The 17,322-nt window shown below is 35.3% G+C and overlaps 1 protein-coding gene across 3 annotated transcripts in view; it reads left to right on the top strand.

The window, feature by feature from the left end:
- The window catches only part of CUL2 (cullin 2), a 54,775-nt gene extending 39,634 nt beyond the window's left edge, over positions 1-15,141 (top strand). For all 3 annotated transcript variants that reach the window (XM_010585372.1, XM_010585364.1, XM_010585380.1), the window contains 5 exons: positions 3,526-3,592; positions 5,392-5,594; positions 8,915-9,016; positions 9,760-9,876; positions 14,666-15,141. In XM_010585372.1, the coding sequence (XP_010583674.1) occupies positions 3,526-3,592; positions 5,392-5,594; positions 8,915-9,016; positions 9,760-9,876; positions 14,666-14,797 (621 nt within the window). In that variant the 3' untranslated portion in view covers positions 14,798-15,141. The remainder of the gene's footprint in view (positions 1-3,525; positions 3,593-5,391; positions 5,595-8,914; positions 9,017-9,759; positions 9,877-14,665) is intronic.
- The last annotated feature ends 2,181 nt before the right edge of the window (positions 15,142-17,322 follow it).

Raw genomic sequence — 17,322 nt, 5'->3', positions numbered from 1 at the left:
AAAAACCTGAGCTGTTTAATTTTGTTTGTAAATCATGGCTATCCTGTTTCCCATCCATACGAAATTTGGAAGAGTCACCCAAATGACATACTGAATTTATGTATGTATTTGCATAGCTTTATTTTTGACGTCTCTCTTCTACACTTTGTGATTGATGAGGGAGATACTAATAAATACAATCAAATGAACTGCGTTGATTCTTAGCTTTCAAACCCATTCCTAATATTTAGATAAAAGAAGATTTTGTTTCTAATATTAAATCTGGACAGATTTATAGCAGATTAAAACACAGATACAGGTTTCTTGTCCTGTATTTCATAGTAGCCGTTCAAAATCAAGCCTCGTGCAAACTTCGTTAAAGCTAAATTTATGAATTCTCAAAGCAGTAAAGGTTTTACTTTGGCCAGATATTCTCTTTTTTATGTGATTATTTCTGCTTTGTAAAGGTGGAATGTTTTATTGCTTTTGATAGTATTATTGTGTTCTAAATGTTGCCTTGTACACTGTTTGTGTTAAAATACAGAATGTGTGTGTTGATCCTTGCTGAAGTGTACTTAATGGTGAAGTACATTTTAGGCAACAAAAATTTCATGTTATTTGATATAACAGATTTTTTTAAGCAATTTTTATACCTTAAGTAGCTATCTGATGTAAATTATAATGGCAAATGTCTGTTTCTGCAGTGAAGGAGCTTTTTCATGTACTACTGCTAAGTATTAGAACTATTTATTCTGCTTTTATTTCTGCTGTGTGAAGTGGCACCTGGTTTTAGTAATATAATAGTTCCCAACCCATGCTATGGAATCCACAGAAAGTGATTGATGACATTTTGCTGTTCTTTGTGGGCTTAAAATAGGAGTGTTGTCAGTCGTGCCTTAGTCGGAAAACTGTTACAGACTTGCATTTCAGAAGCACCTCAGAGCTGGGTTGCTTGCCTAACTTCACTTTTTTGCCAGTTTAAAGGAGCAAATGTTTTCATGTGTCACCTAGTTAGACCTAATGCTGTAAATTATACTCATAATTCCCTGAGGAAACAGAACATGACCTTGGGGAGTCTTTGAAAAATTGACAATGTCTGCCTTTACTGTTAAATTTGATCATTTGACCCATGAAGAGAGAGTTCTCTCAGGATTCTGGCTGGGATTCAGAAAGAAAAAAACATTTTGCAGTTGCACTCCAAACTGTGGGAATATCTCTGTAACTGGGCAAATTGTTTAGCAGCTTTTTCAGGCTCCAAGACTGCTGGAGATTCCTATAAATACATATTTATTTGCATGGTGTACAAATACTGGTTTTCATACGACGTAAGCTTATGGGTAGAGAAACACCTGATTCGTAGAGGTCAAAAGTCCCCCTTTTTATATTTTCCTTCGGTGTTAATCAGAGTTGCCAGACCAAATCAGAGTGAACCAAATTGATGTGTACACAGTGTTGGCTATGTGGGGTTTAGGGAGGTTTGATCCCATTTTAAGGAAAAATTCTTTAAATCTGCTTAAGTTTTTCTCATTACCAGAAAGCAGTTAGACCTTAAATTAGGATTAGTCTCCAAGCCACAATTTCTTGTTTCTTTCAGATGGGAAGTATGAGAGCAAAACTTCTGAATTTTTTTCTTTAAAAACAAAAAAAAAGCTTAAATACTAAAACTAAGGTTTAGCAGGCACTTGCCAATATATGCAGTCTGATTTGTTCTTCTTGGCTATAGGGCTAATACATAGGATAAAGGTCAGAGTTCTATTTTAATTTTTCTGCTGGATTTTCAGTGAAATTTCAGTTATTTTCAGAGGACATACAAGAGAATGCCATAGCTACTAAAAATGCCCATTTTTATGGTTCTCCTTACAAGCAAAATGATCAGACTCTTACATTACATATGTTAAAATAAAATCTTGATTTTTACAAGCCTTACCATAAAATTCCACTTAGTCTTTGGAGAAATTATTCTTTTCCTTCTTGTCAGAGTATCTTTTCTGTATTGGTTTAGCCCACAGAATAAATAAGGTGGAAGCCATGTCCTCAAAAGGTTTTTTAGATTCTAGAATATTTTTAATTGTTTTTCAACATCCAGTGCTTCCTTTTGTTTCCTAGGGCTTTTTCTCATTCTCTCTCCATTGCTTCCTAGTTTCCAGGAATGGCAGGATTGATGGATTATATATAATATGAGAATAAGATGATTTTGCTGCTTTTCTATAAATTTCATTTTTCTTATCACAGTCCACGGCTCATTTATGCCCTTCCTTTTCTTATTCTCCTTTGGTGAAAATGGCATTTAAATGTACATAAATATAGCTTTGAAAGAATCTTCTAGGAATTGCATTCCTAGAGTCTCGTGGAAAGTAGTCTCATTTACAGTAGCCAGACTTGTGCACTTTAGTGCCAGATTTCAAACTGCATAGCTAATTTTCACTTGCACAAAACCAAAAACTTTGTTTCTTAAAGAAGAGAGGAATTTTTAAGTTGTTTTTAAGGCCTTTTCTTGTTTAGAGGTAATTTTTTTTTCATATTCCTGTTCTGCTATATATTTGTGTGTCTGTATAATTTAAATATCAGGAGAAAAAACTTTCCAGAATGATTGATGTAGCACTTCTCATAGTGACAAGAAATTCATCTAAAAATCAAAAAAAGAAGGACGAAATTAGCTTTACCACTAGTGTTAGTTTTGCATATAAGGTTTTTAAAATACTGATTTTGAGGGGATGCTTCACTTTTTGGGTGTCAGCACAACTTTGAAATGTTACTTAATCATAATTGTGTGCTTCTTTGTGAACATAGGTTTTGGAAGGTTTCAACAGAAATGTGAGGATCTGTAGCCACGTATTGATTCTGAGATGTTTGCATACTATGTAGTTGTGTCTAGCCTGAAACTCAAATTGGAAGGTGGCAAAAACTGTGCCCACTTTCAAGCTTTGTCTTTTGGAATTCCCCCTAAAAAATGTTCAGGAATGTATGATGAGATTTGTCATGAAAGTCAATGTGTAGCTGACTGAGGGCAATACTTGTTAACTAAAAGTTTATGTTTTTCTGAAGGATGTTATTTAAAAAAAAAAAAATCAATAAAATGGATTTTCTGAATTGATTTTAAATAGGAAATCAAAGCCTTAGAACATAGAATGATTTCACCAAGGTGAAAAACTAAAAATAGACATGTTTTTATATGGAATTGTAAGGAACAGAATAATAAAACCTAACAAGATTGATTGCTAAAACCTCCTAGAAATTCTTTTAAATTCAGTAGAGTTGATACTTTGGCACACTGTTTAACTACAGTATTTTACGCTTTGAGAGTATGAATGTGTCACCAGTCTTTTTGATTTAGTCATCAAGTATGTTAATATGTTCAAGTGGTTCAGTAAATAGCTGATGTTCAGTCATCACCTATCTTCTAAAGGAAAATGCTGTCATGAATTGATCTGCAATGTTTGCATCCAAAATGGTGAACGTAAAACCAGTATTTCTACACTGGGGTGGTAGTGTGATAATAAACTATTTTAAGTAGTGTGACTAACTGAAGTTAATTTTGTTTTGCAGTTTGAATTATTTTACAGTCAGCATTTTAGTGGAAGGAAGCTTACTTGGTTACATTATCTTTGTACAGGTAAAAATAACTGCTTTGCTAAACTTATGCTCTATACAACTGACAGTTATTTGTTAAAAGTCCTTTTCAAATGGTAACAGACTTTATATGCAAAATAATGTTCTGACTCTAAAGTCAGCTGACTTATTCTGCATTATAAATTAACTTAATATTTGCTGCTTAGTATTTCCAAAATTTAAGTTTTGTAAACTTGCACATGTTTTCTGTGATTTATTAAATCCAAGTAAAACTAGGGTTGTACATTCTTAACTACAAAATGGCACTGTAGAACTGCTGAGTTAATAACAATTGCCCTGGAATTGTGTTGTGGTTTAACCCCAGCCAGCAACTGAGCACCACGCAGCTGCTCACTCACTTCCCCCCCACGCAGTGGGATGGGGAGAAAATCGGGGGTGGGGGGTGGGAAATAAAACTCGTGGGTTGAGATAAGAACAGTTTAGTAGGACAGAAAAGAGGAAAATAATAATGATAATAATAATAATAAAATGGCAATAATGACAATAATAAAAGAATTGGAATATGCAGAACAAGTGATGCACAATACAAGATGCACAGTTAGTTCCTGAGCAGTGATCACCCCCAGGCCAACTCCCCCCAGTTTATATACTGGGCATGACGTCACACGGTAGGGAATATTCCTTTGGCCAGTTTGGGTCAGCTGTCCTGGCTGTGTCCCCTCCCAACTTCTTGTGCCCCTCCAGCCTTCTTGCTGGCTGGGCATTAGAAGCTGAAAAATCCTTGTCTTAGCCTAAACACTACTTAGCAACAACTAAAAACATCAGTGTGTTATCACCATTCTTCTCATACTAAATCCGAAACATAGCACTATACCAGCTACTGGAAAGAAAATTAACTCTGTCCCAGCCAAAACCAGGACAAATTGTTTCTGTAGTATCAGATGTCTCTTAGCTGAATATTAAATAATTTTAAAAATACATATTATACTATTTTACTCAAATATGTATCTAAGTAAATACATATATATTTTTACTTATGGTTATATTTACTATATAGAAATATATGTTAAAAAACATCTTAGAAGATATATATACAATTGTAGCTTAGTTTAGTAATATCAGTCAATCGTATTTTATTTCAAGTGCTTTCAATATCAGGCTTTAATGGCTGAGCACCACAACATACTGCATGGAGCTGAAAACCAGGCTAGCATACAACAATATAATGTAATGAAAGTTTAGTTCTGATAAAAGAAGGTTGCTGTTAACACACACTCACCTTCACACAGAAAATCTAAATCTGTTTTCAGGCAGATTTCTTCAGTGCTTTTTTTCCTCTCTTTTTTTTTTTTAAATATTTTTAAATTTCAGGGGAATTTAAAGACTATAAGAATATTGTGAAAAATTTTTAATGACAGATCTTTTATTTTGTTTTTAAATCTTTACTTGGAACAACTTTCCTGTAATCACTATTCTGTGATTCTGTGTAAGCTATTACTAATTGAAGTTTATGCATTGTAATGTGTTGAGGCTATTTGGAATTTCCTTTTTTTATTACTATAAATTATATTGTATTATTCAAATTCAACACTGTAGGTTTCCTTTTTTAATGAAAACACTATTGTTCTAGTATCTGTAGTTACTCAGGATTTTTTCTTGCAGACCACATTCTATATTTGTAAATTCACAACATCAGTTTTCATCTTCCCATTTCAAGTGTTAAATGCATACTTAGGTATGAACTGAATGTCTGGAAATGTATGAGGAGCTCTAGTAGTTAGGCTTCAGAAGACTTTTCAGCACATTCCATCAGTTTATAAAATACTACTTGTATCATTACAGGTGAAGTAAAAATGAATTATTTGTGCAAACCTTATGTAGCCATGGTCACAACATACCAAATGGCAGTGTTGCTTGCCTTCAACAACAGTGAAACTGTCAGTTACAAGGAGCTTCAGGATAGTACGCAAATGAATGAGAAGGAACTGACAAAAACCATCAAATCCTTACTTGATGTCAAAATGATCAACCATGACTCAGACAAGGTATGCAGTAATGATATAAAAAGTTTCATGTTTTCAGTCTTGTGACTCTAATATTTGTTGAGGTTTTTTTTTAATATTAAAGAATCCACAGTTTTCTTTTTTTTTCCTAAACTATATTACTGACGCTTGTGAACAATTATAAGTTTGTATTTGTAAGGAAAGAGACAAGAGGAAGTAGACTATCTGTGTCATATAGGGTTTCTACACCTATAACAGCATGGAATGCTGAAAAGGTAATAATGCTAGGACTGATTATTGTTTGTTGCATTTAATTCATACGGCTTTCGACTCATTGCTGTTGGAGGGGCTGTCACGACCCAGACTGGACAGAACAGGGAGTCGTGTTTAATTTGAAATTCCCTTGGGCTAAATTAAGGTGAAATGACACCAAACAATCAGTTAAAGATTTTATTCATGACAGAAGCAAACCGAACTGGGGAGGCTGGTAGTAGGTGGCAGGGTTTCTCACAACACTAATTGGCATGAGACTACTTCTGTAAACCATGTAACCATATACATCAATTCAGGGAATAAGGAGATCCCTCCCGTTGGGTCAGGAGGTTCAGAGCAGACCCCCTTGCTTTCTAGACTCCTCCTCAGAGAAGGGCCCAGGGGCGGCTGGATCCACTCTTAGTCTCAGACTTGGTCAATGGTTTATATCTTGAAACAGATGAGGTGTGGGGATTGTGGATAAGGAAAGAGAGAAGAAGACAGAGAGAGAAAAAGGAAGAGAGAAAGATTTCACCGGTCCTGGGTCCAGCGTTGGCCCAGTCAGCCAAGGGGTCCAGTCCCCATGGGCTCGTGCACCCGGGGCTTCAGTTGGTGTCCTTTTATCATCCTTGCCCCTTCCTTCGGGCGGGCACCCGAACGCGTCAGGTTAATGAGCCTTTGGGCTTGGGGGTCGTTTGTGGAGTAACTTCTCCTTCCCTGCAGACATGGCCATTGTTTGATCTTTGTACCAGAACAGCTTATCAGAACAGGGAGCTGGACCCTCCAGCACGCCCTCCCCCTCCTGTTGCTGATGTCTGAGCTGATGGGCTTTTCACCTTGGTTCCTGGCTGTGCGGGGTTTCTCTTTAAGCAGAACTTGCCCCATCACAACGGTTGAGACGTTCATTCTTTCAGTCTCTCACAGGGAATACTCTTTAAACACACCACTTTCCAAGTTGCACTGAATCATGGGAAGGAGACCGAGTAGTAAACCAAAGAGTCTTACAGAGATCCTAAAAAAAATATTTGTGGGATTGAGACTGAAAGTAACAACAACTATGTTCTTCCTTGCTGATAGCTTGCAGGAGAAGGAAGGAGGAGGAAAGACAGCAAGGAGAGCTTGTGTGAGAGGATTTTTGCTGCAGTTGGCCAAACTATCATTCCATGAGTTTCATGAATTCCAGTAATGTCTGAGCTTTGTTTGTGGTTAAGGCAATGGTTGATACAGGTTCTGTTTCTGACTTCTGTACAACTTACGTGAAACCAGTTACCATTTTTCCCATACAGCGAAGGGCACAGACGTCTGTTATGCAAGAAACACTATGGAAGTGCCTGTGCATACCATACAAACTTTAGCATATGCTTCCAGCTAGTCCAGAAAGCCTGTTACTCAGACAGTATCAGGCAGAAGAAGCTAAGATAAGCTGTTCACTTCCCTTACGAGGAGAAATCCAAAGCTGCTCTGATAGCTGCTTTTTTTTTTAAATCAGGAAAATATTAGAAACTGGAAAGTGACATCACAAGAAAGATCTGATGCTTGGCTGAAGCATAGGACATATTTCCAATATCTAGAAATGAGCTCAGATTGGAACAGTGGCTGGGAAGATGTCTGTTAAACCATGGGTGAAATGTAACACTGGGAGCTATTATAGAAAACAATGAGATTTTTCATAATCTTAGAAAGTTGCCCATTATTTAAAGGATTTACATTTATTTATAACTGTTCTGTAAGGTTTGCCCAGTTTCTTTAAGCATATGTCATTGAAGAGTGAATGATACAGCTTTCCAACCCTTTTATGTTTTAATGTTTACCACTATGTTTTCTGGTTCTTTAACTTCTAGGCTGTTGTATTCAAACGTCTCTGCTAATTCTGTTTTCTTTGCACTCCATCCAGCAATGTGAAAGCAGACCTGTAGACAGTCTATCAGCTTACTTATTGAATAAGCCAGTGGAGTTTAGTGGCTTAAGCAGTGAAATTAAATACACTAACTTCTCTTTACCAGTATATGAGCCAGAAAGAAAAGTACAGTGTATTAAATGCTGTAGTTTGCTTTTGTTTGTTCTTTTTCTGAAAGAGGAAAAAGAAAACAAGAAACTTTTGGCAAAATTTATTGGTTCATTAGAATAACGCTTTTTGAGTTCATGCACAACACACAATTTATTTTGGTTTATACTCAACCATGTAAGCAGAATAATGTTAAAAGTTAATGTTAGCTTATATTTTTTAAAGCTATTGATCTTTCCCCTTTCATGTCAAATTTTCTATCCTATGCCTGGATATTATAAAATGTTATAATAAAGAATATTTGTTGCAGAATATAAAATTAGAATTAATATTATTTTGAGTATATGCTTAGATAAATATTGACTGTGTTTACTAAAGTATTTGCGCTTGAGGCAACCATCGTGTGGCAAGACTCCAAAGTCTAAGGAAGCCCAGTAACTTTCTTCTGCTGGAAATTGGTAGTACTTGCACAGACTCTTGCCTGGAAACTGCAGAGATTGGTTGGGTCATCCTGTTGAACATAAAGGTGTTTGGCCTGCATAGAATAGTTACCATTTATTGAAGGAAATGGACTTTTACATGTGGAAAAGAATTGAGATTCTGACAGGAAAAAATTAGAAAAGTATAGATAGATGTGGAACTGTAGAAGTTGCAGTTTGTCAACTGTTTCTGCTATAACATAACAAAATGCTTACATGTTCTTCCTTAAGTTCTGGAAGGCAGCACTAGTAGTAGTTGTGAAAGCAACAGCTCTTTCTTTTGAGGTTCTGCTATAAATAAATGCAAATCCTACTTTCTTTGCAGGGAGAAAATGAGTTTAAATGGAGAGTGTTTGCAACTAATTGCTTTAATCATATTGACTTGTTAACAAAATTCATGTATGTCAAAGTTCTTTATACTGTTTTGTAAAATAGACTTGATTTCTAGGTTAGTTAAACTGTAGCATAAAAAATATTGAGCTGGTTCAAGTGGCATTTTAGAATTTCTAACTACAAATCTGAAATTGTTTGTATGTATGCAAACCCCTAACTGTGATTTTTCAAAGTAAATTGTTACCATTTTCTGGTTCCATTTCTGTTTTTTTTAAAAAGAGTCTTTATTGCAGGAAGATATAGAGGCAGAGTCTACATTTTCTTTAAATATGAACTTCAGCAGTAAACGAACAAAATTTAAAATTACTACATCAATGCAGAAGGACACGCCACAGGCAAGTATTCTTTGGTGTTCCTAGCTTGAACAGCTTAGGAAGCTTATTTTTCTAGAAACAAATTTATTGTACTAGTTTGGTGTAAGCAGATGTAAGAGTCCCTGTGTAAGATTTACATCACCATAAAGAAATTGTTTAATTAATAAGCTTAATGCTTAAGCACTGCAAATTTTTTGTACTTAAAATATAGGCAAGAGAAGATGGAATAGGGAATAAGAAAGTAGAAGAAAAAGATAAACAAGAGCTATTCCTTTTGTACCAAATGGGATTGACATTTAGCTTTTCTTATCTAATGAGACTTTTTTATTGGTGGTGTTTATAAAAGCAACTTATTCCAGGAACAGCAGAACCAATCAACTCTGTTTTCCTATGGTTTTGTGTCCTTTGGCAACTAAAATTAACTCCAGTGTTGATAATCCATGTTTCCTCTGTATCTCCTAAGACATAGAATTTTGTACAAGAGACATATGTGCTGCTAAACTCAATACATTGTAGTAAATTCTGCCTGCCTTTCTCCCTAGCAAAAACATTGGTTTGGATGTCTCTCCTACCTTCCTGCTGACTTTCATGAAACCTGATATTCTTGATTTATGGAAGTACTTTGCCTGGAATTGAACTTCACCTAGATTTTTGTATTAATTGACCACTTTTAATAAAGGAAAAAGTATAGATTGAAGATACTTCTATGAAGTGTTTATTGATCTTACTATATTTTAAGCATTACTGTTCTTCCTATATTGCAGGAGATGGAGCAGACCAGAAGTGCTGTAGATGAAGACAGAAAAATGTATCTTCAAGCTGCTATAGTCCGTATCATGAAAGCACGTAAAGTGTTGCGACATAATGCTCTTATTCAGGAGGTAAGATAAAATCCTCTTCTTCAGCATGATTTGATGAAAGTCTTCAAGATAGTTGGCTAAAACATCTGACCACAAAACTCTCCTGCGTCAAAACTATTACCTCAGTGAAATTAGTGAGAATTTCATTGGAGTCTACTTTGAACTGCAGTACTGGAGCACTGGCTTGATCACTCAATCTTGTAAATGTTTCTTAGCACTAAAGCATTAAGTGCCGTTGTGCTTGCTCTTCCCTGTTGGCTGGTTCTATGCCAATGGATGTTGTATACTATAAGAATCATTGCTAGAGCTATTAGGTTCATTTCAAAACGTGAGTATGAATATTCTAGGTATGGAATTTTCACAGAAGCACCTAGCCAATAGTGAGCTCTAATCATGATTTTATTCTAATTCATGGCTTAAATTTTTAAAGTTGTCTTGAGTATATAGACATGCACTTCTTAATTTCCCTTTTCCATTAAGCAGTACAGTTGTCTAGATTTTTTAGATTCTAGATTAATGATCTGTGAACTGTCACAGACTGGCTGGGAAGGAAGTGCTATTTCTTTCGTTTTTCTCACACTTTCCCATCTGTTCTAGTTGCCTGCCTAATTCTGTTTCTTATTCCAACCTAACCTTTGCTCCTACCAACCAGTTCCCAGTTTTAGTTTTCTCAGCCTTCCAAGGCGTTCATTCTTCAGTCTTAATTCATTCTTGTGTCTCCTGAGCCTTGCTGGGTAGCTTCAGAGCAGACTGGTAGGAGAGGGAATAAAGATTCCTGCTGTATTTGACAATTTTGAGCATGGAGGTGGAGAGGCATTTAGTCATTTTAAGATCTGCTGTGTGCTTTCTGTCTTGTGGTGGTGGAGGAAACAGTTTACCACAACCACCACTTAATTTTTATTTCCTAAAAAAAATAAGCAGCTACAGAGAGCTTGTGAGCCCAGAACTTGCAATGTGAGGCATCTTAAAGGTTTTGGCTATTGAAATAGTGCTTGTACACAAACACTCTGAAAGCAAGCTTAATTTAAGGAATCTGATTTTTAATATCTAAAAGATGAGGCAGCGTAGGTCCTGATTATTCTCAAAATCTTTGGTTATTTGGTTTCCTGTTACTTAAACTATCCATGCAATTATAATGAAATCCTGTAAGAATTTACAGTTAAAACTAGAAAATGGTAGGCAAGCCCTGTTTCATCTTTGAAAATACTTTTTTTCTCAAATTCTCTCAAAATTCTCTCAAATTCTTAGAAAAAGTTTTCAAAGTGTACTTTGCTTGAGATCAGTTTGTAAGGCTGGAATAGATTACAAATTTTTATGTTTCGGAAACAAAAAATCGTTTCTGGTTGCTTCTTTCTTTGTTTAACTCGGGGCACTATCTGACATGTCTTTGCTGCATTTTGCTCTTGCAGTGCTCTTGCAGAATAGTATGGTCTACTTAGCATCAGGAGGTTTTTCATGCTTTGTAAGAAAGACGGATATTTTGATTGTTACTCAGTTAAAAGCTAAGTAGAGAGTAAAATTGGTGCTCCACTTATCTATCGCCAGCCACATCCACCTGTACTGGTTTTTTACCTTAGCTTTTAACTAAATTGATGACACTTTTGGAAATCATATCCTTTATCATTTAGTCTGTAGTTCTCAATTTTGAATACTACTTACATCCTAGATGGATTACAGCATTTAAAAATGAAGGCTAGGCTTCTAACTGATTGATATCTATGCTGCAGTATAGTGTGGGGACCTGATGTAGCCTTAAAATTGTGAAACCTCAAGCGATAACGTGAAGCAGTGCCAAAATCCACTAGGATTAATTTTTCCTTCTTTTTTTGCACTCTGAATTAATCTGTGCCAATCTCAATGCTACCTCAGCCAAACTGTTACTGGGACCTGAGCTTGATTCTTTAAATTGTTAGGTGTCTTCTCTACAGTCTATGATAAAGATGTACTCTTAGGCACTTCAGAATTATTGCCAGGTTTTAGAGCAAATTGCGGGGTGACACATTTTTTTGTATAGTTACTGCTTAAACACACAGATTCAAATCTCATGTTAAGTGGAAATTTTACCTAATTATGTCTGCACTGAGCTCAGTAACTCTGCATTGAGCTCAGTTTTGCTTCATGTTGAATGAATAAGGCCAAACTGCCAGGTGGTTCTGAGCTGAACATGCTCAGCTTTCTCACTAGACTGACTGTTACTAAAAAATGAATAGCCATCACTTCTGCTAAACTTTTAGACTATGCGTAACTACTTGGCTGTACAACTTCCTTTTTTTTCCCCTGTTAACCTTGTAGTAAGATTTGATTTACTGTCAAGAGCCTTTTTATTTCTTGATATTGTTACTAATTATGTTACTAATTATGGTGACATTGTAACTTTTATCATGATGTTTATATGCTTATATATGATGTATTCACTTAAAATTTCTAGTCTGACTTCTTAGGGGGTAAGAATATTTCAAAAAAGAAGTCTGTTTACTATGAATGGTTAATATTTTCTCACCTCATTAATATTTTTTCTGAGATATAAGGGCAGGGTTATACTGTTGTTGGAGATATGATTGAAAGACTCCTAGCCTTAATGTAGTTAGCTCTAACAGTTAGACTACAGCACCACACATTCATTTAGGGTGAGGTGTCCAAGAAAATACTCAAGGCCCTTGGTAGACCTTTATATGTCAGCATGTGGTCTTTGCTGAATTGTTAATTGTGTTAGATACACCCTGATAGTTTTACTTCTAGCTCCATGCTGCAGTCGCTTGCAGGACAAGGTAGCTTTTCCCTTAAAGTGAATAAGGTTGGTGGGAGTAGTGAAGGGGAAAGGTTTAATGCAGTCATTCCCATAAAATTTTTTATTCTGACTACCGGGTATTTCTATCCATCCTTCTTATTTGTATTATCTTTGATAAAACAAAAAAACCCAAAACCCAAAAAACCTCTTACCAATACAAAATTCTATCTTTTGTTCTTTCTGTCCTAAGTAAATACATGAAGTATGATGATACAATCAGTTTGAGTGTAGGGCTGAAGTTAAGTGAAATCTAAGCAGATCTATTAGCTTGTTAGCACCAAGTTTCTTCTCATTTGTACTGCTGTGGAATGTACCAGACCCTTGGCTGCTAGCCCAACAAAACTCGCTCTTTTGAGCTTTTTGTTTGCTTTGCTGGGTGAGTTCTACCTGGTGAGTTCTGTTGGCTCACAGAGGGCTCCAGCAAGCTCTAGAGCTGGGACAAAGCCAGCCGTGAAAAGTTGTAAAGAAAACAGGAAATCCAGCTGAAGTAAAAATCACTTTATGTACAGAACAAATGAGAAACTACAGGCAAAATATGTTGTGACACTTGAGTAGTAAGATCTTTTGTTTGAAAAATTTTCCAAGTTACTAGATATGCATATTCTGTTACTACACACCATTTCCTCCTCTTCTCTACAAGAGAATGGGCAAAACTAAGAACTATTAAGAGACATCTAAGTTTTGCCTGCAGTGGCAGTTTATTCCAGAATGCATATATAGATTTGTTTTTACAATAAATAATTTTTTACTGTGTGTGTTACAAAGTTCCAGCATAGCCAGATGGAATTCACCAAATTGTAGGTCTGTCTTCAGTGACTGAAGAAAGAGAGGTTCATCCTGATTGTCTCAAATTGTGTAGGAAGGGACGTCAGTGGTAGGGGGACTCCATTTACACCTTCCGGGCAGCAGAGCAGTTCAAGGAGCAGATATACAGCATTACATGGGCTGATTTTAGACAAAACAACAAATTCAGCTCACATCTCATATCCTGGTGGCTGCAACAGCAATGAAGTAGTGTAACTTTACAATATTATTACTACTTGGGCTGTGTCTTTTGTGATGAAAAGTGTCATCTAGGGCTTTTCAGCAAATTTCCTGAAAAAGAAGTGTTATTTTTTTCTTGCAAGTTTGATTGCCTAGTGCAGTAGAATCTCTGAGCATAGGTTGCATTTTTAATGTATGTAAACTGTGCTATTCAAGAATGAATAAGGTCTTATTATAACATCATAGTCAGATTTTTTGGTAATTTGCTATGTACCTGCTTACATGTCTTCTAAACATGTCTTTTTAATGCTAGAAAGAAAACACAGGTTTCACAAATCTTTATTAAATGAAAATGTCTTCTCTGGCTTTTTATGATAACAAAAGTGGTGATGGATGTGAAGAAAATTGTGTTCAACTTTAGAGGTAGTTTTGAAAAATACAATCAAGTGAAATTTAACCATTCAGAATTGTATAAACTTAGGAAGACTAAGATTAACACATTCTTCAGACGTTTCATTTCCAAGTAAGACTGCTGTAACTCAAACAAAATTTGCGAATCCATAAATTAAATATTCTGGAACAATGAAAGCACATAAACAGAAGTAAAGGAGACCTAGTTTAGGAAGAGAAGTCAGTTAGCAAAGCCAGCATGGAAAGGCAGATATGGTCTTACAAAATTTTCACTTTGCTTAAACTGTGATAACAGTGAACAAATGTGTTAATATTAGATTAATTTTTAACCTGAATATTTATCTTCATTTGTACTATGGCAAACTAAGCAAGCAGGAGGACTGAAAAGATCTGGTTAACATGCAGGCAAACTGAACCAATAAACTGAACGGTCAGTTTAAGTGTCCTGACGCTAATGTATAGAGATGCTTTGTTGATTGTTACAAATGAACTATTCCAGGTTTATTTAATCCTGTCTTCAAAAGAAAAATATACTGAATTTGCCTTAAACCCCTTAGCGAATATTTCTATAGCATTTATAACTGTCGTAAATAAAAATAACACAAAAAACCTGTCTTTCTTTTGCAGGTAATTAGCCAATCAAGAGCTAGGTTTAACCCAAGTATCAGCATGATTAAGAAGTGTATTGAAGTTCTGATAGACAAACAGTACATAGAGCGAAGCCAGGCCTCTGCAGACGAATACAGTTATGTAGCATGATGTTGCTATCCTGCAGGTATGATTGTAAGGAGATCATTGCTGTCACTGTTTGGTGTGTTCCTGTGGGAAGAGGCAGGCCTGTGCCTCCATAATTGGTCACTTGGCAGCCCCTGTTTTTCTGCTGTTTACAACATCACCAGTGCCATGTCATGAGCGTCAATGAAAATGCCTATAGATATTTCAAGCTCATGTCATTATGACATTTCTTAAAACTTTACTAAAAGAATGAGTGAAGTATTGCTGAAATGTGGAAAATTGGTTGGGTACCATGCTTTTTTTTTTTTTTTCCCCCCTTCCCTTTCACTTTTGCAGTTGATGTTTTTTTATGTATTTTAAAACAATGTAAAAAAAAAAAAAAAAAAAAACAAAAAAAACCAAACCACAAACCACCCCCAAAAACTAAATATTGTAATATGACAGATAACCTAATAATTGTATCTACATTAAAATGTAAAAAAAAAAAATGACGGACATGATACTGCTGCTTGTCAAATAAAAAAATAAAGTTATATAATGTGTCTTGAATGATTGTAGAAATGGATATAGCATTAGTGTCTGTAAATATTATTCAGACCTGGAAGAGTAAAAATAATGTTATGTGTTTGGGTTTTGGATAACCTCAGAAGGAGATCTGACGCAAGAACTAATTTATATAGAACTGAATACCAGGTATGTTATGTTTGATGTGATTATAAAAAAATATTTATGGTTAAGTGCACATCTTGTTTTCTTGAGATTAGGCTAATTTACATTCTTAGTGCCTGAAGGCCTACTCTGTGTCTGTTAATCTCACACTGTAGGAATAAGTTACAAGAAAAAATAAACAGACGTTTGAGGGGATTTAAGTAGTGTAGTTCACAAAGAGTTAGGAAGGGTTATCATGAACATCAAAGATACAGTTCAGTGGCTTGTGAAACCACCCTGTTAATGGGAAAGAATATAGCAGACTGGTAATTGAAAAATGTTGTTTCATTAATGCATTGGGTAGAAACACTACGTGGATAGGTACCTATGTTTGTTTCCACATAAGCCCATACTGGTTTTTTCTTGTTTTCCTTCCTGACTCACATGGCTGTATTTATCATATTTTGTTTTCCTCTGCCCCAATTAGATTTCTAGCTATTTGGGCAGGACAAGAAATCTGTGGGCTGTTTCATGTCCTGCGTTGCTCATCAGGGGTGGCATGGTGACTGTTCACTCTCACCTAAGCAAAGTATAATTTTGAAAGGTACTAACTCTACCAGTGGAAGTAATTGGAGTTTAAGAGCGTTAAGAGTGTGAACGCACTGAATGCCTGCTGCAGAAAAGAGCTTCCTCATGTCTACGCCTGCAATTATCATTGACAGGATAAATACTAGGTTAACTTTAAATGTTCTATTTTTGCCAAATTTTATTTGTGTGCATATAAAAATGTATATAGATATATATTATTTGCATTATTTTTTTAGATTGTGTGATACTTCATCAGCTACTAAAAGTCCATAGATCAAGAGTTAATTTTAAAGGAAAAAACCCTTTGGAGGGGGAGCTTTTTCCTTCTTTTTTCTTTTTCTAGTTCTTCACTGTATGAAAGGTTTCTCTGCAACTCTCAGATTATTGCTGTCTCTTATTTCTTAAGTGGCATCGCATTCATATGTTATCTGGAGGGTATAGTAAACTTTCTATAGTTAACTAGGAAATGTATCAAGAAGTGGTAATATGTTTTCCTTATGTGAATTTTGCTGAGGGCAACTAAAGGGCAATAAACAATGAAGGGCACTAAACATTTCTTCCATATTCATGGTATTTTATCCCACTACACTAAGATATAGATTTTTAAAATGGATTTGTGTCTTTAAGAAGTGTTTTTTTAACTGATTGCAGCATGGTGCAGTAGGTCATTGTCTAAAGTGGTAGTTCAGAGTTGTGTATGCGTGTTGGGAGACAGCAAAGGTGCTTATAGTGTCACTAAGTGTAGTAAACAGGAGACACATTAGCATAGATTTTGACTGGAGTGACTTTTTATCTATTTCAGTGTGAATAATTTCTGTGCTTTATAAAAAGTAATTCATTACTTCATATGACAAAAAAATAGAATAGAGGCAATATTCTATGACACAATAGAAAAAATAGAAAAAAATATTGCCTGAACATTGAATCATTGGATCCTTTCTCCAGAAAACAAACTTAACAGTGACACCAAAGCTTCTGGAAACAAATGTGTTTTATCTTGTAACTTGTGTATGAGTCAACAGATTTTAAGCTTGTTTCTTCATAAAAGGGTTAATAAAAGCTTTATTTAAATATAGATTGCAGTAGCAGAATTTTAAGACTAAGTTTGAAAAAGCCTTAACAAATTTATTTTCAGTATCGCTTCATAGACAAAACAAAAACTTCACTACTCTAGCCCAAACGTGTAAGGTTTTAGCATTACTTTATCTCTGAATTTTTGCATACCTAAACCATCAAAAGTAACTTCTTTTTTTTTTTTTTTTTTAGATAAGCAAGGTGTTGAGTTGAAACATGTTTAGTGAGTTAAAAACATT

The sequence above is a fragment of the Haliaeetus leucocephalus genome, unplaced genomic scaffold, assembly GCF_000737465.1.
Source record: "Haliaeetus leucocephalus isolate CR32 unplaced genomic scaffold, Haliaeetus_leucocephalus-4.0 Scaffold0, whole genome shotgun sequence".
Taxonomy (NCBI): domain Eukaryota; kingdom Metazoa; phylum Chordata; class Aves; order Accipitriformes; family Accipitridae; genus Haliaeetus; species Haliaeetus leucocephalus.
This window is presented reverse-complemented; position numbering and strand designations above follow the sequence as displayed.